The sequence below is a fragment of the Anas platyrhynchos genome, chromosome 8, assembly GCF_047663525.1.
Source record: "Anas platyrhynchos isolate ZD024472 breed Pekin duck chromosome 8, IASCAAS_PekinDuck_T2T, whole genome shotgun sequence".
Classification (NCBI taxonomy): domain Eukaryota; kingdom Metazoa; phylum Chordata; class Aves; order Anseriformes; family Anatidae; genus Anas; species Anas platyrhynchos.
The window spans coordinates 21,996,732-22,022,635 of NC_092594.1; the positions used below are offsets into that span (position 1 = coordinate 21,996,732).

At 41.1% G+C, this 25,904-nt stretch overlaps 2 protein-coding genes across 5 annotated transcripts in view; one reads left to right on the forward strand and one right to left on the reverse strand.

Moving 5' to 3' along the window:
• Positions 1-18,155, reverse strand: part of PLA2G4A (phospholipase A2 group IVA) — a 118,815-nt gene extending 100,660 nt beyond the window's left edge. The window contains exons 1-2 of one of the 4 annotated variants that reach the window (XM_072042192.1): positions 17,486-17,787; positions 795-1,156 (exon numbers count right to left, since the gene is read on the reverse strand). The gene's annotated coding sequence lies outside the window, so the exon portion shown is untranslated. Of the gene's footprint in view, positions 1-794; positions 1,182-17,485; positions 17,844-18,013 lie in introns of those variants that run through there. The other 3 variants (XM_005015357.6, XM_005015355.6, XM_005015354.6) reach the window with 3 other exon arrangements.
• PTGS2 (prostaglandin-endoperoxide synthase 2) lies at positions 18,016-25,904 on the forward strand. The gene is made up of 10 exons (XM_038183096.2): positions 18,016-18,150; positions 18,773-18,889; positions 18,998-19,141; positions 19,621-19,764; positions 20,067-20,248; positions 20,943-21,026; positions 21,204-21,450; positions 22,438-22,724; positions 22,859-23,006; positions 23,160-25,904. Exons 1-10 carry the CDS (start codon positions 18,099-18,101, stop codon positions 23,564-23,566), a joined length of 1,812 nt encoding a protein of 603 aa, XP_038039024.1. The 5' UTR covers positions 18,016-18,098; the 3' UTR covers positions 23,567-25,904.

A 25,904-nucleotide genomic window follows, 5' to 3' on the forward strand; every position in this document is an offset into this window, starting at 1 on the left:
AAGGAGGACACCCCTGCGTTTGCAATGTGTCTTAATAGAGAACTGTTTGTTCCAGCCAAGCACACTGCTTCTCTTCGATGCCAGCCTTTGATGCCAGAACAGCTCTGCATGTTTTTTACTGGAGTTATGCAATGCTTTAGATTATGCTACCCAGTGCACATGCATATAGTATTGAACTTCTTTCCCAAATTAAAGAAATATCTGTGCCATTTTCTCAGACATAGACTCAAGTAATTGGATAGAAATGAAGGAGGAAAGGATGTGAAGTAAGGCCAGAGAACCAATCTGCCATCATTAATTTTACCTTTTTTGAGCACAACAAGCCCCTGGTACAAGACACTTCAGCAGGCATCCATGGTGGCACCCTGAAACCACCAGCACCACACAGAACCTCTTCATCCATGTGAATCACTTGTATTAGCTTGAAGTAATTTACATCTACACCGAGATGGCTCCAAGTTCCAAAAATCATTAATTTAAAGACATATTGTCCACAGACAGACCTTCCATAAATCACATACTCTAGATTTCTGACCCAGATTGAAAATACTAGAGTTTCAAACACACCGAGTTGTGTTTCACACTGGGCTCTCAGAAAATCCTCTGAGGACGTGTTGATGTGGCTGGCTGTGCCACGTAGATATGCACACAGATACTCTGTATTGATGTAAGTACATCTGCCCAGTATGGTAGAACCCAGTAACACCCACAAAAAGCAATGCAAACGATCTCCATCGTTGCATGTAATATCAACACCAAGAAAGATAAAAAGAAACCAGAAGAGAAATCCTTACCAGCTGAGGTTTTCTCCATACAACTGCATCCACTCAGATTTAGCAGACTGCTGCTAATGAAGCTGGAGAATTCAGATCACCGCTCTCCATCAGACATTCATCACTCTCTGGCAGCCAGACACTCGCTGTGTATTGAGAGGTCCCTGTGTTCGGCTGATTCATCATTCTGTGAGTCTTCGTTGATTCTGGATTTAATTTTCACCTTGCTAATGTTCTCCAAATACTGCAAATCTGGTGCAAAACTGGGTTTATTTCTTCACTCTTCTCCCAGATGATCTATTTGCTGGTGTCTGACTTGGCATCTCATAGCTTCCTAGCCATGGAGCTGCTCAGCCACTCCTCTGGGTTTGCCTGAAGGATTGCTGAAATACGATCTTTCAGACAGTGACAGGTTGACATGACACATAAATGTCACTGCGCTGCAATTATACAAGGGACAAAAGGTCTCTTGAAAAAAAATAAAATGCTTTTTCTGTTTTGTCACAAAAACTAAAACACCTGCTAAAACACTTGCTGGAAGTGAGACAGGTCCAAGGACAGACGGATAGGTACCATTATCAGGAGCATAAAACTTTGGATGGAAATTTGCTGGCTATGAGCCAGAACTGGAAAAACAGAGATCATATCCGGTCAGCAACATGTCAGGCAACAGAGAGCAAATGGGCAAGCAAACGGAGTCATCCTGGAAGAAGGGAGGTTTTGAAGGGAGGTCAAAACCTCGCTTCTTTCCTGTCTGAAAACCATGGAGATGGGCTAAGCACAGATATACCTAAACAAACTCTAGCATACATTCATATGTTGAGAACTCACTTTAGTCTGGAAAACATTTTCAAATTCTTTCTATGGCTTCAAATATTCAAACAGAATGTGGGAGCTCCACAGTGTCTTGCATGGGGGACCTGCTTTAGTATCCACCACTGACTATGTACAGAATGTTTCTCCTTAAACGAATTACTTTCAATTTCATACACCAGATTTTACCAAATAACGAGAAATCCTTTTGCAACTTTACATTCAGCTTTCAATCCAGAGTATTTGAGATACCTGCAGCCTTTGGCTCTTCACCACTTTAGGTCCATCCTGTTGTTCGTGAGTATTTAAGCATGGAACTCTCACTAAATTCAGCTGGTAGTTGTTGTGTGCATGCCCACTGCCCTTTCACACTGACATTTTTAGGGAGTTTGTTCGTGAGTTCCTCAGCACCAACCAGTGTAAGACAAAAATATATACATTTGCACAAAGCTAACGAGGTCAAAAAAGTCTCTATAGTTAATCTTGGTACTTGAGAGGAATGCTGAAGTCTGCTTCCTCTCAAGTACACTACAACTAGTACTTCTAAACTTAAGTACACTTAGATAAAGATAGCAGCCCATAAAGAGAACTGGAAAACAACTCCCATTACAGTGGTGGTGGTAAGCTACGGTCCCTTGCTGATGCTCTTCCCCATCAGGATCTCACCTAGGTAGTGCAGAGCAGGGATTCACCACCCAGACTTTGTGCAGAGCTCTCTTCTTCTTAGCAGGAGCCATCTAGTATCCAAACAACCTCACAGACCACCAAACTTCCATTGTCCTTCTAAGCTTTGAGAGATAAGACTGGATTAACTCACACTGAGGCAGTCCTTGTTGGTTGTGTGCACTTTACTCTCATGTGATTTTCCCTCTCAAAGCTGGAGCAAGGTTAACTGTGCTTGCAGGCCTAACACATCCAGGAGTGGCAAATGTCTGTTGCTCCTAAGCTCAGCTGTCATTATGAAGAGCTTCAGCCTCCTCTATGATTTCGAGCGTGCAGAAATAGATGGCAAGAGGCATTGGGTGTGAGCCACGGGCTCAGCACAGCCATTGCCGTTGTTGACCCAAGGGAGCAGCTCAGCACCTACTCCTGACATGAGGTGCTCTGCCCTGACCTTGTGTGCCACCTAGTGCTGCTGTTAGAAAACAAATACCCCATGTTGGGCAGCAGGCCGAGTCATGAAATCACTCCCATACCTGTCAAAGGTAGATATGTGTGTATAAAGCTGTATATCAGGCATAGTATTCATCTACATTTTAGTTTAAGCTTTATAAATTGTACACACTATCACAATGGCAAATTAATCACTGTCCACTTTTCCTCATCACAATCCTGTGTATAAAGCCTGGCAACAAGGCCATACCACTCTCAATGCAGATATTCACAGGGTATTTTTAAATCAAAGTACTTCACAAGATCAACCTCATTTTGTGCCTAGCTTTCACATTTTTAAGCTGTCGTATGACACCACAATGAGAACTACTATTTCACAGAAGCTTTTTGAAAGGCATTTAAAGATTTTGTGAAGTAAAGCAAATAATAAATGTCACTGAATAATTAGTACATAAAACATTTCTTTCTTTCAAATTTGAAGTCTTATAAAGCATCAGTCACCAAAATAACGTGTGAAAAACTGCTGCTGTCCTTGGAAAACAAAGTGTGTAAGAAATAGCATCACAGTAACAATAGATCAAAGCTCAATGTAAGAGCCAACAGACAGGGGAGGTGATTTTGTTCTAAAGTAAAGCCAATGTCATTTGTTCACATTCATACCCTTATGCCCACAGCATCACAAGCACTAGGATGTGTGTGACCAGCTTTCATGCACCAAGAAATGTGTGTCTAGGTCATGTGGCTGCGTTTCCTTGTATGACACAGAGCACAAGAGACACTGACTATTGACTCTTCACCATAAGTCCTCCGTTTATGTGCTGCAGACAGGGGTTTCTGGCTGTGCCTTCGGTACCTTCGGCAGCTGATATCAGTTAGCCCCTTTCCTGCCAAATATCTGTGAGTCTTCATGATTTGCTCAAACACCTCTGTCAATCTGGCTGCCTGAAAAGCTACACAGATGTGTTGGGCTCTTGACCTGTTAGTCTAGGTGTCACCATTCTTAAACTTGAGCAGATATGGAGAGAAGCACATGCAGAAACATGCTTGACTAGACCCAACAGCACATACCATGCCTGTATGGTGGATCCCCAGATACCCAAACCTCATCCTTTTGCAAGTATCATCATCATCTGAAAAAGTAAATACACCAAAGGAAAGCCTTATTTATTATTCTTATTTACCAATTAATTTATTATTTATTACACCTAAAATGAGTATGAAAAATGTAAAAAGCTATCTTATTTAAAATTTCACTGCACTGGTTCTTAGACCGAAACCAGGGTGGACTGTGTTGACCTGCATGTAGTTTGATCCTACTCTAATCAGCCCTCTGTAAGTATATTCCCTGGCAAGCAGATCAGCAATCTCTGTGGGGGCTATCAGCTAATCTTCAGGTCCCCTCCTAGAAATGATTATTTATTTGATATTATTTTTCTGTTATATTTTTACAATTTATTTTAATTTGCTATGCTAAGATATACTGTATTCATCTTTCAGCGTATTTACCTAGTTGAGTTAGGAAAATATATATATATTAAAAACAAACAAACAACAAAAAAAAACAACACTAGAAACCCAGCAAGGAAAATATTGGGTTCAGAACCTGAGGGAAGAGACAAAAGCAGGCATATGTGTACATTGCTATTCATGACTTATTAGTACCTGTATGCTCTCATGAATTTCAGCAAAAGGGGATCTGAATCATACATGTGTACACACCCAACCGAGAGCAACTTGCTGTACACTTTCAGTTGGGAAATGTTTTCAAAACCAACATTTTTCCTTTTCAAAAAGGAAGTGGGAAGACAACAGAAGAAGAACCTGCGAAATGATGATCTCATTCAGTCTTGCTAAGCTTTCACCTTCTCTGGGTGAAACACCAATGAACTAGCTATACCCTTTATTTATTAAGTCCAGTTTCTGAACTGAAGGCATTATCCCAGCCACACAGGAATAACCTGGTGCTGCAGAGCTTGCAGCTCACCATAATCCCCAAGCTTTTCAAGAGGTGGGGTTTCTGACAACCTTTACGAGTTGGAAAGTTCTTGTAACTGGAGAAGGCAAACAACCGTCTCACCCAACTCCCATACCATGTCACGTCATAGAGACAAAAGGAGGTGTGAATTCAGAAAACAAGAAAGGTGGTTATCATTACTGCAAAATTTGTGTGGATTACTTTGGGATGCATTCCCTGTGTGATTTGCACATCCAGTCAAATTCACAAACTAATTTGCATAACGATACTTTGTTCGGTAACTGAACAGAACATTTATTGCTGTTTAGTGTCGTTTACCTTGTTAGTTATTATCTTTTATTTTTGTGGTTAGCAAAATTCTGTGGGCTTTTTTTTTTAGAGGTTTTGCCTTTGCCCACTGCACCCGGCACGCACACTAACTCTCAAAACAGGCATTTTCAGTTTCTCTTCTCACTGGAAAAAGATTAGAGCAAAAAGTAGAAGAAAAGGATATTTTGGTTTTGTACAGAAGTCAACAAAATGATGCCTCATGTTCCCAAATTAGCAGGGACAGAGTGTTATTTTAGCAATTATTTTAGATATTTCAGTTATTTTACACTTTTAATTCAGCAAATAAATCAGCCCTTGGCCAATGAAATCCATCAATTGAATTGGGCACAAATTAACATCAAACACATTCTTATTCCATGACTTTTGTCAGCCTAAGAGGAGTTTCAAATCCTCCCTACACTGCAAGACATAATGAAATGTTTTCTGGGGGTCCTTATGGAAATCGATGCAAGCATCTGGGAGGCACTGCAGCCACAGTTCATGTTGTATCTGAGAAGCTGAGTGATGTGACCATGCCATGATAGTTCTCCTACTCTGTATGTGCTTTAGGACATAAAACAACAAGTTTTCTTCCAAAACTGTCTGTCCAGCTTCTGCTTTTCATATTTTTGTAATAGCCCATTGTCTTCCATCATTGATTCAAACAACTTAAAAAAACATAAGCCATACTCATAAAAACCTCTCCAGGGGGCGTAATTCTAATCTACAACAGATGTGTTGAATGAGCAGAGGGGCATATCTATCTGCCAGGTCAGACTACAAAGATCAGCTCCTGTCAAAAGGAAGCCCTTAGCATATACTCAGGAAAGACCATTGTGATGCATTTAAAAAAAAAATAAAAAATGCAAATGTGGAACACATTGTTTGTGGCAAGCTTGAAGGTTGCCTTTCAGACCTGGATATGAATACGGATATAATGGGGATCAATATATTTAAAGACTTATTCTGTACCTGTCCCAGTGCTCCTGTTCCTCCTGTTTAGGAATGCCTGACCTCGGGCATCAGAGCCCAGGACCGAGCACCTCCTTATCACAACTGATCGATCCCAGGTGCTGGTAGTTAAAAAGATGGTTAAAAAGTGGCTGTATGAAATGGGAAGGTCAGGGTCAGAGAAGAAGATTCACCTTAAGATAAGGGCATGGCTATGCCTAGTGAAAGAGGCTGTTTTTAATCCACAGTAGTTAACAAATCATTAGTATTTTTGTAAAGCTTCTGAGCAACAAGGAATAGCTTAGCAAAAGGAAGACTAAAATTAACCTCCTAATTCAACTGGCATCAGAACAGCCCACAAAGAGCAGATTTTGAGAGATTTCACCTGAATGAAATCCAAATGTGTTTAGGGTATAAAATGAAACACCTCTATTTCAATCAACATTATTTTTGATGACTGCAAGCCCAAAGGCACAGCTTTTACAGAGGAACTGGTTCCTCAGGTAAAGGGGACAAGCTGACAAGCCAGTTGCAGCATAAGCCCTTCGGCCTCAATCTGGAGACAGAGCTCTGCATATGGGCAGGACCTTTACTCCCTGTTGGCCCAGCAGTTCAACTGTCCAAATGTCAATGTTGGGCATAAGTTCTTTATTTCACATGAATCTCATGCTGGCTAGTGTTGAGAAGGACTTCAAGGTAACTGGCACATGCTGAAATATTCCATCCCAGGACAGTGCTGGCAGAGTATCCAGAGCATTCCCACGTAAATCCCCATGCAGCTGCACGGACTTGTTTGGGAGTTGGTAACCATCAGCTGATACCACAGCATGGTATACACAGTGCAGGAGAAAAAGGATGTTACCAGATTACTTAGAAACTCTTGCTGTGCAAAGTGCTTAGCACTTGAAGGGGATTTTTTCCCAATTCTGTATTGCTCATAGTGTGACAATATTTGACTTCTCACAGTACTGCCGATATGTCATTTACGTTCATCAGTGTTAAAGAGCAGAGGACAAGGAGCCTTGGGAAAGAGGGTGATCACTCTTGCTGTCCAAGTGAAATGAGAAATTGTTCTACACATAAATATTTCTCCACTTTCGTTCCCTCTGGAAAGTCTATAAGCATTTCAAATCCCCAGGAGGTAAGTTACAGCACCTAAGAACCACTTTGTGTGAAACTGTGTAATAATTGGTACAGACAGGAGCGCTGTCTCAAATGAGTTCACCAGGAGGAAGTTCACAAGGTCTCGCTCACCAAATCCATGCTTCTATTTAATGCTCCCTGTGGTGCCCACGGGCCTAACCCAGAATTGCCCGAGTTCACCAAGTGCAGAAGAGAGGGTGGAGGAGCCCATCGGGAGGTGCTTGGTGGTAAGCAAGGGCAACGGCAAGCTATTTGCATGGGAGCTACAGCCCTTCCCTGCAAAAATCAAGTCAAGAGGAAAGACACACAACGCAGGGTGCCAGGCATTCTTCTCCTAGCAAGAGCTAAAACTCTTAATTGCAGTCTGTTGCAAAACACATTTCCTCTGCCGACTCCAAGGAGCTACAGGTGAAGAAGAAAGCCTCACAGGCAGTCAGCTGCTGCCCTGGCACCCCCCGCTGACCCAGAGCCTGCACCACAAGGCAGACGTCAGAGCCAGCCACTTCAGGGAGCTGGTGGCAGCCCCAGGAAGCAGCTCTCTGGTGGCACCAAGGCAGCGCTCAGCTGCTCCTCCCAAATCTGGCCTTAAGCCAACGCTGCCTGGCCCGAGGTCTCTGGCAACTCTCTCCAAAACAGTCCCAGGAAAAATGCCATGCAAAGCAGAGACCCAAAATAACACACATTGCCATAACATGTTGTAAAGCCCTCATTTGCTTAATTAACTATCTATAAGGAGAAGCAATAAGTGATAGCACCTGTCCCACAGCAAGACACAGAGTGGTACCAGCACAGCATTTCCACAGCTGGTGAAAACAACTGAAGAAGACAATCTGAAAAGCTTTCAGCTGGCTTTATGTGATTTACCTTCTCTTCCTTGAGGCTTGGGAACAGAAATAAATCCAAAAATATTTTAGTGACAGCCACTGGATAAATAGAAAAATAGGGGAACAGAGTCACATCGACATTACACCAAATTAACAGTTGCTTCAGGTCCACAAAGAAATGCCATTAAAAATTCATGATATAGAATATAATGTGTGGAGTGCAATAATCAGAACTGATCACAGGATCATATGCATTCCTCTTACTGACAGTAATGACATTTTCAGCTAGACCTGAGCTAATCCTTTAAACTGTATGCTGTCAGTTCAGCATCTGGAAGCTGACTCTATCCGAATCAAATGAGCACATACTCTTTTCTGAGAAAATATCCTTTCAGGAGATAGACCTTCATCTTTTGCTCTTTGTAAAGGTGCTGTCCTATAGGCAAAAGGTGCATTTCAGCCATGGAATTTGCTGTGTTCTGGTTCACTAACAAACATAAATAGAAATTATAAGTGGATGACGTTCCTTTCTCATTATACAGGCTGAAACTTATAATACAATTCCAACAATGTCAGATATTTTCCCTTGCAGATACTAGACTAGATAGACTATGGGTCTCATCTAGTACAGCCACTGTAGTGTTTACATCTCCTTAATTATTTTCTATTTTTATATACTTTTGATTGTTACACGTTTTGCTTAATTGAAGATTCTAGGGAAAAGAAATTAAAAACCTTCAGAGAGTAAACAGCGAGTTTTTATTTCCTGATGAATATCACTGTGGCGTTATTTCCCTCAAAGGCTTGCTTTTGAGCCTACTGAGCCAGGAAGTTGTTGGTGCCATTACATAATTGGCTGTCTTAAAAAGCATAAAAGCATTTGAACAATTTCTAAATTATTTGCCTTTGCTTAGAGTCATATGTCTGGCAAGACATAACATGATGTGATGTCTCCTTCACGATCATCTAATTTCACTTTGAAAAAAGCAGTAGTTTCTCCAGATTTTCTCTCCCAAGCTCTACATTTTGCTGGCGGAATAGCCCTGCGTTATAATTCTTGTTCTGACCTGAGTAGTTCAACTTGCGATGTTCTCCTGCATGCCTTCAGTTCCCACTGGTAAGTACGAATAATTACAGCAAGCTACCCACCCAGCTGGAGTTTCCAAAGGCCTTTTAAGGAAAAGGATCACAGGGAACAGTTTTCTCTGGTCTCTGAGTTCTTTTACAGACCTTTACTTTCTTAATTTCTCTTTCCTTTTTTCAACCCTAAGAACATGTCAGAGGGAGGCAAGGTGGCAAGGATATTGGAAAACACTACTGATTTAAGTCTGGAGGTGGAGGTAACCAGAAGGGAGACTTGGGAGCCTGGGGAGCTGGCACTGGGCACCCTGCCTGGAGCACAACTTGCTCCAGGAACCTGCCTGCTGCGAGCTACTACTCTAATTTGTGATGCTACCCATCACAGCACGCTGCCACAAGGTCTGTGTCATGGAACATTTTTTTGGCTGACACCAAGTGACTCGTCCAGCCACTCCATTGTGAGGAGCTACAGTCAGTTTTAATCAACGCAACATCTTAACATCAGCAGCTTAATCCACATCCAGTCCTTAATGAGATGTACACCCTGATGGCTCCTTCCTGTGTGGGCACTGAGTGAAGGCTGACAAGAGCTTGCAGAGCTGAGCTGCCTCCTCACAGCATAGCGTGTGCTTACTTAGCAAGGCTCTCAGAGCATACTGCATCCCCCACTGGAGTTACATTAAAATTAATTTGCAGGTCACAGTAAGTACAGCGGTGTCAAGGCAAGCATCTGCAATATTTGCAAAGTGGTGTTTGAAAAGTGGAGAACAAGCTGAGGATAGCTTACACTTCCACAAAGTTGCAACGTAGTAAATCTCCGCAGAAGGCTGTTAGACAGACTGTAGGTGTATCCATCTTGTGCTGGTCACCAAAGTCCCATCCTGTATTAAAAATGCAAGAACCCTAACGAGAAGTCTGCCTTACTGCACTGTACGTGTAAGTTGTCAAAACAGCTGTTCACCTGTGAGCTTCACACAGAGGGCTACAAAGCTGGTGAGGGGCCTGGAGCACAAGTCCTGTGATGAGCAGCTGAGGGAACTGAGGTGTTCAGCCTGGAGAAGAGAAGGCTCAGGGGAGACATTATTGCTCTCTGCAACTACCTGAAAGGAAGGTGTGGGGAGCTGGGCGTGGCCTCTTCTCACAGATAACTAGTGATAGGCATAGAGGGAATGGCCTCAAGTTGCACCAGGGGAGGTTTAGGTTGGAAATGAGGAGATATTTCTTCTCAGAAAGAGCAGTCAGGCACTGGGATTGGTTGCCCAGGGAGGTGGTGGAGTCACTGTCCCTGGGGGTGTTCAAGGAAAGGTTGGACGTGGTGCTTAGGGACATGGTTTAGTGGGTGATATTGGTAGCAGCATGGTGGTTGGACCAGATGATCTTGAAGGACTTTTCCAACCCTAATGGTTCTGTGATTCTATGATATATCAGACCACGATGAAAACTGCTCTGTGGCTAACAGAAAGGCAAGCCGCGGTGAGAAATTACACTTCAGCCTTTCATACTGTAAAAACCATCCCAGTGTTTCCAATAAGCACAGCCTTAGAGACAGAGCTTCACAATGAAGCAGCGGGGTTAATGAGCCCATCCATCTGCACAGGCTCGTGGTGCCCACAGAAGTGCAGCACTCTGTGTAGCCCCCAGCCTGTGAGTGAGGCAGCCTGGCAGCCTCGGGCACGTGCGCCCCACAGAGGTACATGAGCTGCACTAAGGCACTGCAAATTTGGGGTTTTGAGAGACTGGCCATATTAGTCTGCGAATTACAGATGATCTATAGTTACATATAGTTATATGGAGTGTGTAGCATACATAGCTACATATGTGGATAAATGTTTTACGTTGAGTTAGATTCAATCTTCTAATCAAGAAAACCTGCCAGGGTTCATTTTACGTAGCTTATGCTGAAGTGCTGCTTTATTCCCCTTTTTTTCCCATTGGTAAATGATGGAAAATTCCCAGATCTAATACGCATAGCTTTCAGCGACACAATAAGAAGAGCATTTGTATCATATTCTGTGTTTAGCTCTTATATGTAAGCATTTGATGAACACACCTGAGAACATTGTATCTACAAGATCTGTGGGCTTCCTTTAGTGACTAAAGGCAGCTCACCTTATGGAGCCATTAAGTGTATGGAAACCTTACAAAACCCCGCAGAATAATAGTAACTAGACAGAACAGGAGTTTATGCACTGCTATAAACAGATCTGCTAAATGCTCTGGTAGGAAAAAAAAAAAAAAAAAAAAAAAAAGTGTCTTTGCAGAAATAATGTTTACTTTCTCAAAAGTGAATGAGAAAAGGCATTTGTGAATAAACCTAAAAAAACTTTATTACCTAAAGAGGTTTTATGTATAAAAGCATTATGCTGAAATGATTTTCTACTCCATAAAGCCTACTATGGCTTCCTTTATCCAGTTTAATGTCAGTGTGCTGGAAAGTGGTGGAAAATTACAAAGTATGGTATTCACTGGGTGACAACAGAGCTGCTTTCAGCTGGACAACAAAAGAGCATGAGACTGAATGGAAGGATTTACTAAAAATTAAGCAGGAAGTAGCTAAAAGCAAATTTCAGCATCTGCAATAAGGAAGGTAGTATTTGCAAATCTACTCTTTATGGATGGATTTTCCATGGAAAGATAACCTTCTGATTGTTTTGATCTAAAATGCTTATTATAAATGGCATAACACAAGCAATTACCCTAATATGAGTTACAGCCTTCTTGTGAGATGACAAAAAGCAGACAAAATGTCAGCTGATGCTTCTCTCTTTGTAAGAGAGTTACAAAATCTCATGACGTATTTGTTGCAGCTGTGATCAAATGTCTACACAGGAAATACAAAACATATTGAGGCTACATCGACAAAAAACGGAGACTGCTAAAAAAAACAACAAAACACCAGAGAACCAAATCACAATAGCAGAGAAGTTCAGTGCTTTGGTAGCTGATTGTCAATAAGGATAACTTGTTTTCCTTCATTCAAGGAACAATGAAAAATACTGTCTGTTTAATAGGTGCAGTTCAATTAGGAAGAAAATCCCACAGTCAACTGTATCCAAACAAGGCTTCTGAAAAGTTATTTGGAATTTTAAAAATATCCATAGATCTGATGTATTGTGGCTGCCAGAAACTGATGACTTATGTTTATAGCCTTTTCCTTTAAATTCAACCATAAAAGAAATTCAAAGTCTTGCCACCTAAAGAAAATAGGACAAATAGTGAGGGTGAAATATCCATGGTCAGCTTCTGCTGCAAACTCAAACTATCCCATAGGATAAAAATATTCTGTTCCGTATGCCATTCACCTACACTCCCTGGAAAAAGTTCATCTGAGAGTGCTTCAAGCTGAGTTTAAGTCATTTAGGGCTTGTTTTTCAGGAACTAGTCAAGCAGGACTGAATTTGTGACTACCGAGTTTGCAAATGAGGAAAAGAGCAATATTGTCTAATACATTTCAGCTCAAAAACAAAACACGTGATTCTGGAAGCCATTTTTGCTGAAGCTTTGTGGATTGACTTTCATTTAAAGCGACATGAATTCAATGTTTAGTAACCTCCCAAAGTAGAGAGCTCACCCTTGCTTTGGGTGGTTTGGCTGAGATTCAATTTTTAGCAGTTATTAATGAGCAATTCTTGTTTATTTTCTGTCTAGTTTTGGGACAAATTGCTATTTAACAAGCACCAAGAAGTGTGCAGACACTCTATAGAGGTGTTATACTATGGATAAATGGCAAATAAATTACAGAGCAAACAGACAGCACTGGGAAAAAAAATGGCCAGGATGCAGCACGATGAAGCTGAAGAGCACAGGTGTCTTGTTCCACACCTCATCTCACTCGTTAAATTTGACATTAAGTCATTTCACCTTAGTTTTACTAAGTTTTACTAAGTAAAACTAACTATTCTGTCCAGAATATCAGAGGATTAAAACAAGAACAATTGATAAAAAAGCAAGGGAAGAGTTATATGAGAAGATGTTGCCAAAAGAAACTGCAACTTTCCCATATTGGAAAGCATCCCCTCAAACTCCTCTTGGCTTCCAAATAAAACACAAGCAGTGGATTTATGTTTCCTCTTTGATAGCTGAAATGCAGAGGTAAGCTTCCATGAAGACAAAACAAAAAAAAAAATTAGGGCCCAAACTTGCTCAGATCTTGCCTAAATCTGCAGTAGCTTTTTGTGCCACCTACCCACCATTTCTACCACATTTTTTTGGATAATTCCAGAAGAAAATAACTGATTTGGATTTAAGGCATATTCCCACTTTCCCAAGCCGCTCTTCCCAATCACTGTCCATGGTATTTTGCTTTGGAGCACAGCCACCCAGATCCCAGACCTCACATACCTTCCATTCATGCATCATTTTCACTGTCACAAATTGTTTTGGAGTACCAGATGACAACAGCAAAATTTCTAGTCTAGAAGCTCCACAAATCAAGTGTGTTTTTACCATGATTTTCCTGGAAAAATAAATAAACCTCCCTTGTTTTAAACCCAGGTAACTGAGTATTTTTGTTTTCCAGCAGAGCCTATTTTTGTTTTCCAGCAGAGTCCCAATGAAACTGTGACCCAAATGACCAGAGCACTCCAGAACTCAGAAGATGAGACAGAGAACTGGCAGCGCTGGCCAGGCAAACCCACAGATGATTACATGAAAATTTCAAGCAAATACATAACCAAAGATTTCTGTGAACATGTTCCTGATTAGCAGAGGGCAGCAAAAGAATCTTAAAGACATAGACTTCCTTCTTGTGTCAAGAACATTTTCAGAACATCCAGATTTGTTATCGTATCTTTGTACCCACCATCTCCAGAGTGTGTCTTTGCTTCGGCTACAACACAGTCAGACTGGTGGTGATAGCGAGCTTCAGATTGGGCACGTTTTGCAATAAAAGAACAGAAAAGTACAGACTGAAGAAATAAAATTGGCCCGCTTGCCAGGAAATTACTGTGCTATTAAACATGACGATGAGATTCCCACAATCACAAGGGAAGGGAAAACATTTGAAACATATTAAAAACTCTTGAGGAGAAATTTGCTGCTGGCTTAAGTGCAAACAGCCCCTCTGGCTTTAATACAGCTTACTCCTTGGAACCAGCTGATACAACAAATCTTTGGTTTTTGCTATGTTCTTACCATGTAATGCATGGATCTACATGACCTATTGTTTGGCCTGCTTTCCTACTTTATTAGAAACCTGTAATGGCAAAAAAGGGTTAGGAAAAAAATACATTTGGTTTCATTACAGGTTGCCAAATGCCTATAAATATTTGATACATGTTTCTGCACATGTGTCACAAACACTGTTTCATTTGGAGCAGCAGATACATTAAGTTACACTTTGAACTCCTGATGAACATAAAGCTGTTAATGTTCTGACATGGATCTTTGTAATTATGAACAGAAACATAGCTTTACTTAACTGTCTACTTATTCTTTTATAAAAATACTGCATGTTCATTGAACTGGAAATGACCAGCTCACTTTATCAGCACCTCACTAGGGAACATGCACAGTCTTTGGAGTTTAATGCTCTCTCTCCAGAACATTCCCAACTGGACAGAGCCTTTCTGCTACCTATCACATCTGGGAAGTGACCAGAAAATCCACCAACCCACCACACAGGTGAAAATGGCATAAGTCAAAATCATCCTGGCATCTAGACAGCTACTCATGCTCTAGTTCACCTCCACTTGATGGCGTTCCAATCAATGAAATGGGAGTGTGTGTTTTGCCTGTAAAAAGCAGTTTTCCTGGGGATTCTATAGAATATGCACAAAAATCATTTCACTCGCTACAATGTTAATACGTCTGTAACTCGGAGGCAGATTGCTTTTCATTATTTTCACCAAATACAATGCAAAATAAGAATAAACTATTGCCCCCTCCTTAAAAAGTCTAAGTTCTTATACCATATGGAATGAGAGTGCAGATAGAAAACAGAAAAGCAAAAAGGCATTAAAAAACCTATTCTTATTATTTGATTCCTAATCCAATTTAGGGAGGTGATTTATGATCGTAACATGGCAATATTAAAAACACCCAATGTTTACTACTTCTATTTTTTTTTTCCAGCAAATTGGTTGAGTTAATTTCTGTGACACACACAGCTGTGCATTAGTTCCTTGTCATGGAAGCCCACAGGGCCATGGCATTCCCATGCATCTTATGACAAAGTCATCTTCTAACATCTCTTTTGACAGCACAATATAATCTGCTAGTGCAGGTATTTGTATTTGTAGCCATTTTGAATAGCTACAGTTTGAAATTTTGGAAGAACAAAAATTCAAATTATGCATTTCTGTTTTTATAGTGAAGCTACTTTTTTTTTTTCAGCCTTTTACTTAATTTTCAAATGACAGCTTCACCTCATGAAGTTTGGTTACAAAACAGCACTGTATGTGGCTTAGGTAGTAAATGATTGACTTGCTAGAGCTTACTCTGAAAATAAGGTACCATCTAAATGGCAGGAAGAACAAGAACTAGCTGTGGGTCATCATTTATCATGTCATTCAATAGGAAACAAACATCCAGCAGAAGGGGGCAGTAATATTCAGTGAATCCTACTGCATTCAGACACCTTCTTCTTTAAATAGAGCTGTCAAAAATAGGCCAGGTGGGGTTCTACCTACCAATATGGGGCAAAAATCTACATTATCCTATACTCCACTATGTATACAATTATGATGTAATTTCCATGGGTAGTTGTTAAGAAACATCTCAGAATGGCAAAGCTGAAATTCACTTAATGGGTGCAAATATCCCCAACGAGAAATGAAGCCTTTCCTAATTTTTCCTGCTGAACCATAGCTACAGATAAAATGAAAGAAAATAACTGGGGCGGGGGGGGGGAGGGATTGATGCTTTGAAAACTTGCAAGGAAGACATGCAATGAGCAAATTCTCCCACTCTGCCAAGCCTCCATCTCCCTAACACAGAAACACCACACCAGGAAAATAACTCTTCCCAGATCAATGGAACTTGCTCTAGATTTTCAGGAGCCAGGGAAAAAATGGAACAGCACCAAGGCAGGGGTACATTTTCTCCTTTGCCACCCTTCTGGTGGCATTACTGAGGTTACTATGGATGGCTGTGTCTCTTCCAGTGTTTTTCTGAGACCTGGCCTATAGGAACCAATAAACTGACCTCAGCAAAGAGGCATGAATTCAATACATATTCTATATACATTTCTCAACCTTTCATATGCAACCTGGAATGGAAACAGAAACAAGGGTATCACAGCCTCCAGATGCTTCAGCTGAAGTAAAAATGTTGAGGAAGAAAATGTTGAGGTTGTGGAAGATAGTACGTTTCAGTGCTTGCTTTCACCTGGAGCAGAGGATATTTAAAACAACTATCGTTAAAGTAAAAATAATGGTGGTGGTTTTTTTTTTTCAATGAGAGTTTGCATGTTAAAAAAAAAAATTAGAGAATTTGTTAGTTGGGGCATAAAATCTCCACCTGGTGGTGAGTCTTGACACAGCAAAATAACCTATTTGTAAGGATAAATCCCATTCCAGCACATAACCTTGATTACAGGCAATCCTAAAACAATACGTGAGGGTGAAGGGCAGCCTTCGGAAAAACAGCAATATCCTATCCCCCTGATTTTCCATCATCTTGCTTCAATGCGTGAGAGGAGCTGAAGGATCCTTCCAATTGCACCACAGCCACCAGCTGCACAAATGACCTTTCCCAGCAGACAGCCCATGCTTCACCACGTGACCTGCTCAAGAAGCATCAACACCATGCCTTGCAGCGCAGGCTGCCCTCCTCTCTCCAGCCTGCATCTGCAGGGAGTAGGGTGGAAGGTGAAGAAGCACTCACCAGTTTGGCGGTTGCAACAAATGCCCCTTGCCAAGGACAAGCGTCCTCTCCCGAAACTGAAGTTCTACTCCATTTGCACGTCGTTTACTTCTAATAGATCAAAACTTTACCCAAAATAAGTTATCCTTATCCCCAGGGTTCTCCAGGTCCCTCAGTAATGTTTTATCATTTCAGAGAGAATTCCCTAGCACACAGCTCATTCAGTTTTCCCCTAAACATTGCTGGTTTTACACCTTAGAAATACTTTCTGCATTTACAGCTTCCTACCCATCTTATTAAAAAGTAACACCTTGCTCATCTGACATTTTCAATGAAGTCTTACAAAGCCTTGTAAGACACAATAGGAACAGTGTAAAATGGAAACAAAATTTACAAAGCCAGAAGCTCGATCTACGGAGTTGCCCCTTTGTACACCCTGAACATCACCCGTGCTTTGCAGCTGGTCAGTCTGGCTCCTGATGCGGGAGCAGAAGATCCCCGTCTCACACCTGAGAAGCTGAACCACCCTTGCACAACCTGTACGAAGTCGTGACTTGCACTCAGCTACCACAGATGCACATACATGCAGCTGGCAGCCAAGAGTGTGACCAAGGCCAGCAGTGTGCTATCTCCATATACTTACACACGCATGTCTGTGTGTCTGTGAGCACAGAAATTAAAATTAAAGTCAAAATACACACCTTTTGCTATACCAGAAGAATCATGCAATTATGGACTTTCGTGCCCCTCTCCAGAACATCCAGGATGGCCTATTACTGTGTGCACAGATTATTCACTAACCGCGACACGCCTGGGCCCGGCCAGTTGCGGGAGGCGTTTTGGAAACCGGGCTTGGAAATGGGGGCGCTGGGGGCCTCGGGACAGCAGGCCGGGGGAGCGCGGCGGGGCCGACGGGCAGCGGGAGGTCCCTGACGGCCAGGAGCAGGCTCCCGTCGGGCAGGAGGCAGGAAGCCCCTGCCGGGCAGGGGGAGGCTCCCGTCGGGAAGCAGGATGGACCTTGCCGGGCAGCAGGACGGCTCCTCCCGGCCGGTCCCGGCCCTCCCCAGCCGGCCCCCGGCGCCACGCCGCAGCGGGCCCAGCCAGGGGTCGGCCCAGCAGCAGGCGGCGGGGCGGGGCCGAAAAATTCCCAATTTCGTGACTTTGCGGAGGCCCGGGGGAGTGAAGGAGGGGTGACTCACGGCGCCCGGGATAAATAGGCGGGTGCTTACCTGGGAGCAGCACTGGGTCCTCGGCGCTGAGCATCCGCAGAGCCCGACCAGCACCAGAACCAGCACCACGGAGCCCCGCCGGGATATGATCCTACCCTGCGCACTGGTCCTCGGTCTACTGGCTGCCGGCCACGCAGGTGAGACCCGACGCGACCCGACCCGACGCGACCCGACCCGTCCCCGCCGGGCCGGCAGCAGCCGGGGAGGCCGCTGCGGTGGCGCGGGTGAAAGCGACGCGCAACGGGCTCCGAGGCAGCGGGGGCCGGGCCGGGGGCGGCCGTGAGAGGCCGGCAAGGGCGGCCGGCAAGGGCCCATATCACGGCCCCGCTGTCTTGGGCATGTAAGGAGCTTCCATGGGGCTCCGCTGCACTTGCAGCCTAGGAGTGGTTCACGGAGTGTAGGTTTCCAGGTGGAAATCCAGAACGATTTTTTTTTTTATCTTGTACTTTTTGTGGTTTCTAGAATACTTAAGTATGGTAGGAAGGATGTCAGGCCTCCACTGACCTGTGTGAGGTAGCACAAATGCTCTGAGAAGCTTTTCACAGTCCACAATATCAAGTTCCTAGTTTTTGTCGTTAGCTGTTACCCATAGCTCTCTAAAGTATAGTGTGAGTGCGTACTCATTCTGTTGACATCCCAGTGAACACTAAACTTCAGGGCACTGTCAACCTACATCCAAAAACTTCACTCGGTGTGGTGAGAACACTGATCTAGGTATAAAAGACACTATTTTAATCAGAGTATTTAATTTTGTTCTAGCTAATCCTTGCTGCTCAAACCCATGTCAGAACAGAGGAGTATGCATGACAACAGGATTTGACCGGTATGAATGTGACTGCACAAGGACAGGATATTATGGGGAAAATTGTACAACACGTAAGTATCTTGGATCCATTCTCATGGAAATGAACTTTGAGAATTCAATTCCAGAATTGCAGGTTATTCTTAATAGCTAACTTACAATCTTTCCATCTGTGCTCACAGCGGAATTCTTCACGTGGCTGAAACTAACATTGAAACCTACGCCAAATACTGTCCATTACATTCTCACCCACTTCAAAGGAGTCTGGAACATCATCAACAACATCCCCTTCTTACGAGATACTATTATGAGATATGTATTGACGTGTAAGTATAAGTTCTCCCTTCTCATACTCTTAACTGGCAGGAGCTACTTGTAGGACTCCAGAATACTCTACTTGATCAGTTTATTCATGAAGTAGCAAGCTAAAATGCACTAAGGTAAAAACACTCTAAACAAAGTTTAAGATTTCGGTGCATTGCACACTTGATGTGAAATGTGCTTTCAGACAGAAATGCATTTTGCTCTCATCACTGATAAAATCTAGGATTTTGCTAGCATATAGCATAACATGAACCATTTGATGCAAATTTCAATAGTTGGATCCAATTGCTAATTCAGAACCTATTCCTGTTATTCAGCAACCATCAGTTACTGAAGTGAAATGAGATTATATGTGTGGAATTTGATGCAACTGCTGGCAAAATATATGGAAACAATCTGGCCATGTGACTTACTTCTTGAGTCTGAAAGGTATAGTTTTAAAATAAAAACAAATACATATAATTTTTATTCTCTCTTCCAGCAAGATCACATTTGATTGACAGCCCACCAACTTACAATAGTGACTATAATTACAAAAACTGGGAAACTTATTCCAATCTTTCCTATTACACAAGAAGCCTTCCCCCGGTAGGACGTGACTGTCCAACACCAATGGGTGTTAAAGGTAAGGAATAAAACAGATGCATAACGTTCATTTCTAGGAATTCCTATTTATCTTTTTGTCTTAGAAAACACCAACAGGCAAGCTTGTCTACAACCTTTTAACAGTGTAGTTGACTTTGAGGATAACCATGTATTGCATATTGTGTAATGACCTTAAAGATAACCATTCTGGTGTTTGTTGTTGAATCCTGCATTAATAAGTTGAAAATAGTAAGTCTGTTTTGTTAGGAACAAAATTAAGTAGTAACCATGGCTGTCTTGAACATCTCACTTTACTATAAGGAGATTTTCTTTTCCTTGTAGGTAAGAAAGAACTCCCAGATTCAAAGCTGATTGTGGAGAAGTTTTTGCTGCGGAAAAAATTTATTCCTGACCCACAAGGCACGAATGTGATGTTCACATTCTTTGCCCAACACTTCACTCATCAGTTCTTTAAGACAGACCACAAGAAAGGACCTGGTTTCACTAAAGCTCTTGGCCATGGGGTAAGACTATAGCTCTGTAACTTGAACACAGCACTTAGCTCTTAGCAGCTACTAACCAGCTAGAATGATACCTTACAGGTAGTCAGAATGCACAAAGACTAGTACATATACCATTCAACGTGCCCTGCAACAAATCAGGAAGTTATGGAAGAGGGGAGGCAAAACTCTGGTGACTGAATAGTCACATAATTCTCTTTAAAGGCTCTGTACAGTGAGGGCTATGACTTTTTTTTTCCCAAGAATCTGCTTTTGCTTAATATGTTAGGTCTATTAAAATTAAAAAGAACTTCAAAAGCAAATTTGAATTTTAAGATCTTTATCTACAAAGCAGACAGCCTTTGGATAAAGAATTTTTCAATATGAATGTTGTGTGTATGTCTAAAACAGAAAGCTGTAAAATGTTTGTGTATATAAAGAGCTGGCTGCATAATAAAAAGCTGCTGACACTCTAAACAGAGTCCTCTTAAATTGCCAGTCCAATTTAAAAACTTACAGAGTGATTGCTCCAGTTGCCAGGAAATAATTTGGCTTCAACTTAAATATCATTGTGTGATACTTATAAGGTAACAATATTATAATTAAAAGGTAAACATTAAAGGGATGAAATCGTATTGGCATCCACAGAAGTAGGACCTATCCTAAAATAGCAAAAAACGTAGCTTGTCTTCATGTTCCAAATGCTTTTATTTTACAGGTTGACTTGAATCACATTTATGGAGAGACTTTGGAGAGACAGCTTAAACTGAGACTTCTCAAGGATGGAAAGCTAAAATACCAGGTATGTCTTATCTTCCCGCCTTTTAATTAGATAACATTTCTTAAAATTAGTGCTCTGCTTGCAGTGTTGCTTGCTTTAAGTCAGTGCTAACAGAGTCAATACATCGTAACTCATAAGCATGATAGCTTATGACTCTCCTCTTCTTTCTCCCTTCCTCCTGTGTGCCCTCTTTGGCAGATGATAGATGGGGAAATGTATCCACCCACAGTGAAGGACACTCAGGCAGAGATGATCTACCCTCCTCATGTTCCTGAACACTTGCAGTTTTCTGTCGGGCAGGAGGTGTTTGGTTTGGTCCCAGGTTTAATGATGTATGCTACAATATGGCTGAGAGAACACAATCGGGTCTGTGACATCCTGAAACAGGAGCATCCAGAGTGGGATGATGAGCAGTTATTCCAAACTACTAGACTCATATTGATAGGTGAGTGTAACTTCTACTACGTGCAATTCAAATGTTTCATTGAGCTTGATGCTTCTACCTGTGATGTACTGCAGCTGCAGTAGATCTAGTAAGAGGAAAAACTGTTACTTAATTGTTGTATGAGGGCATAAATCTGAGCCTTCATGACCTGACACATTAAAATACAGCTGCCTCCTGCTATGTTAAATACCAAAACTGAAGAAAATTGAGTCAAGTGATAATTAATTCCGGTATTTAAGGGAAACAGAACTGAAAGCGGTGAAAAGATGGGAAGCTAAGATTCGTTTCTCAGAGAGGAGGCCTGTGAGGCTAGATGACCTCAGTTGCTCTGAGAGAATTTTTTCTTTTTTTTCTCTTCTGGGGTTGGGTCAGTTCAGATATGCTTTAAGAGGGGCTGTGGTTAAGTCTAAAGTTCAGGAAGCTACATAAAATGTTATTGCACATACTTCTCCTGTCTAATTGTCTGCTAAGTGGTATTTCATCTGTTAATGTTGACACGTACCATGTTTGGAAAGACTGTGCCCAAATCGTGGATGAAACAGTAAACCAATAAAAGAAAATTGTTTTAAGCAGCTCAGAAGCTGAGAGGTTGCTTTCAGATACTAGCTTTCTTTATTGTCCCCTACCTCTGTCCTAGATAGTAACCAAGCACCATGTTGATACTAATGTATGTTTTTCCGCAAATTCTGTGGAAAATAAATTTAAGTGTAGCTTGAGGGGACCAGAGTGAAGGAAGCTATAAGGCAAAGAAAGGTTTGTCTGCCACAGCCAAAAACTTGGGCTCTTAAGTACTGTTCTACCCCCTACTTTTAGTCGCATAAAATACATGGATCTCTCTCTGTACTATTAAGGAAAGATGAGGAGTGTTTGCTATCCTGATCCCTATAGTATTTTTTCCAGAACAGTTTAGAGATTGTATGTTCTCTCATAGATAGGGTTCCTCAGGGAATTAGTACCAATACTGTGTCCCTTTTCCTTCTCCAACAGGAGAGACAATCAAGATTGTTATTGAAGATTACGTGCAACACTTGAGTGGCTACCACTTCAAACTCAAGTTCGATCCTGAGCTTCTGTTCAACCAGCGATTCCAATACCAGAACCGAATTGCAGCTGAATTCAATACCCTGTACCACTGGCACCCACTTCTGCCTGACACTTTTCAAATACATGACCAGGAGTACACTTTCCAGCAGTTCCTCTACAACAACTCTATAATGCTGGAACATGGCCTTTCCCATATGGTGAAATCTTTCTCCAAGCAAAGTGCTGGCAGGGTAGGTACTTTCTCAAGTTAACAATTTGGGGGTTGCATCAGGGGTGCAATACATCTATCCAAAACTATATGAAGGCATAACTTCCTCATAACTTTTATCTGGAGATCTTATTACTTTTCATCTTTACTGAATAGGTTGCTGGTGGAAAAAATGTTCCTGCTGCAGTACAGAAAGTAGCAAAGGCTTCAATTGACCAAAGCAGACAAATGAGATACCAGTCCTTGAATGAGTACAGGAAACGCTTCATGTTGAAACCATTTAAATCATTTGAAGAACTTACAGGTAACAGTTTTTAATCCTTCTTCATAAATAAGTGCCCTTGTCTTTAAAATAGCTAACATAAGCCTTCAATCCTGTTTCTGAACTTCAGCAGGATGGTGTTGCCATGAAAACAGGATTTTTCCACTTACTGTGTTTATTCATCAATAATTACAGGAGAAAAAGAAATGGCTGCTGAACTGGAAGAGCTTTATGGAGACATAGATGCTATGGAGCTGTATCCAGGACTCCTTGTAGAAAAACCACGACCAGGTGCCATCTTTGGCGAAACAATGGTAGAAATCGGCGCACCATTCTCTCTGAAAGGACTGATGGGAAATGCTATCTGTTCCCCAGAGTACTGGAAGCCCAGCACCTTTGGTGGAAAAGTGGGATTTGAAATAATCAATACTGCCTCCTTACAGAAGCTCATCTGCAACAACGTGAAAGGCTGTCCTTTCACTGCTTTCCACGTCTTAAATCCTGAACCCACGGAGGCAACTATTAATGTTAGTACCTCAAACACAGCAATGGAAGATATCAACCCCACACTACTACTGAAAGAGCGATCTGCTGAGTTATAAAGTATTAATCTATTTATTTATTTATATAAATTATTTTATTTATAGCTTAAAGTTAAAAAAAAAAACAAAACACTTTTGCATCTTCACTTTGGGGGTTGCCCTAGATTCCTTACTCGGGTAAGGCTTCCACTTACAAAAGGGATTTTCTGTGTTTCAGCTCTAAAGCAGTGAATCCCTTGTTTAAAATCTTCTGTAACAGAACTACGTATTCCAAAGTGGATGAAGGTTCCAATTTTTATTTTGTGTTTTGTATTTGTTTTAATATGTGACAACAGGTGTTGGGTTTTGTCTTGTGTAGGACTCAGAACACTACAAAAGCAACTTGTTGCTTAAGCTTGAAAACAGGTCATCAAACTAAAAATAGAAGAAAATTTGACCTAATGAAAACCACCAGAAAAGATTCTGAATTCCATATAAGCACTCCAAAACTAACAAATACATGTTTATAAGACTTTTTTAATGTTGTAAAGTCAGAAAATGTGTTACATTTATCAATGACACTACCTCTCCCTCATTGCAAATAAGGCAATTTGCACAGTAACTTGCATATTTGTGGGTGTTTGTTGTTGTTTTTTTATTATTATTATTTATTTTTTTTTAAATCTGTCCTTGCTTAGGGCATTAGGGCATTGTCCTTGCTTAGGGCATTAGGGCATTATAATGTTTTTTGTTTTTTTTTTTTTAATTTAATTATTTAAAGAAAATAGAACTAGTCTGAGATGCTTCTTATTTTTGAAGCATATATCATGTTATTTATGTAAGAAGATGATAGCAATCGTACTGAGCTTAGAAATGACTATCAGGCTGGAATACAATGCTACTTGGCAACAGCCAATGCATTTTATTTTGCAAATTCAGGGACGTCTTAAACTTAGTCCAAAGTATTAGTTTTTTGTTTGTTGTTGTTAGTTTGGTGGTGTGTGGTTTTTTCATAGCTGTAGTTCTCTGGTCTACTTGACAACATAAATTTTATTCTGTCACTTTAAGGACAAATGGACAGTACAGTTTTAGTTAAGAACATGACTGTAGTATAGGTTTGTGTACCCAAACTGAGATTATTGAGGAATAATAAAAACTGGGAAACTATGTAAACATATGCAGCACTGATTGAGCAAAACTTCAAGGCAACAAGACTTTGTTAGCTTAGGTTTTATATACACAATCCATAGTAATGAATTAGAGCTCTATTTATTTGATTGGGGGGGATGCTAATATTTTATTTATAGATTACAAACAGAGGCATTTTAAATGAGTGGCTTAAGCTTAACAAAAACTGGCTAGTTAGCACAAAATGTCCTAAACATGTGTCCTGATCCAGCACTAAAATTTGTAGCCTCATATGGGCACATAAAAAGTTACACAGGATCTTGTACCAGCACTTAAACCTTTGCATATAAGGGTATCTTTTTTTAATTTCTAGAGAGGAAATATAGAAGATGATCTTCCCATAAAAACAGCTGGGGAACTATAGGTAAAAAGAATGTCACTTCAGACTGGAGTAGAGCAGCAACCTGGTATTCTGTGCCCCCACACAAAATTCCTTGACTACTTGTGGAAAAGGACTTGAGTTTATGTTACATCTGAATCTCTCAAACATTTGTAGAGGCTTGTGTTGTAATGGCTATGGTAGTAGAATAGCTTGACTTGTGACTTCTTTGTTTCTATGGATTTGTTTGAAAACAATGATTACCTTCTGCAGAGTAAATTTGTAACCATTAGTGCAATTAGCTGACTCCAGATCTCCTATAACAATCAATACCAGTGACTGATTTGACATGGTCTTTGGTATAAACACTTCAGGAGAAGGAAGGGCATTTTGTTTCTCTATTTGAGGCACAAAGAAAGGAGAAACTTCAATAACCTTGTACAAAAATGTGGTCAGGACTGTACATTCTAATAAGACAAAACTATTTGGTCATCAGTTAAATATGTAGTTGTCGTTCAGATTATCTCTGGAACGCGTGTCAGAGCACCTTTCTACCATTAACAAAGAAAACTGCTTGGCTTAAAGTCAAAGAGGGACAAGTCTGGACAGATTTAGTTATTTTGGGGTAGGTAAAAAGGAATTTGGGAGAAAAAGTTTATGTCAGCTGAGTTGCTATAAGCTGCTTTGGAAAGGAATCATGTTCACTGTGCATTTTGTTCTCTGAAGCCACATTTCACTTGTCTGTGACCCAACCTGCTGGGTTTGGCTGGGTTCAAGTTGCACATGATAAATATGTGTTCAAAATTATTTATTTAAAATTCTGTGAATTATTTCACTTTATTTTTGTAGGACAAAAATGTTTTTAAAATGCAATTGCTTATATAAATAAAATGAAAACATTACCTCAATAAG

What these genes read in the sequence shown, in the direction of transcription:
- PTGS2 (XM_038183096.2), top strand. Translation starts at nt 18,099, where the DNA reads ATGATCCTACCCTGCGCACTGGTCCTCGGTCTACTGGCTGCCGGCCAC. An exon ending in TATGAGATATGTATTGACGT is followed by an intron (nt 19,142 to 19,620) that starts GTAAGTATAAGT and finishes TCTCTCTTCCAG; the next exon opens with CAAGATCACATTTGATTGAC. An exon ending in TACTAGACTCATATTGATAG is followed by an intron (nt 21,451 to 22,437) that starts GTGAGTGTAACT and finishes CTTCTCCAACAG; the next exon opens with GAGAGACAATCAAGATTGTT.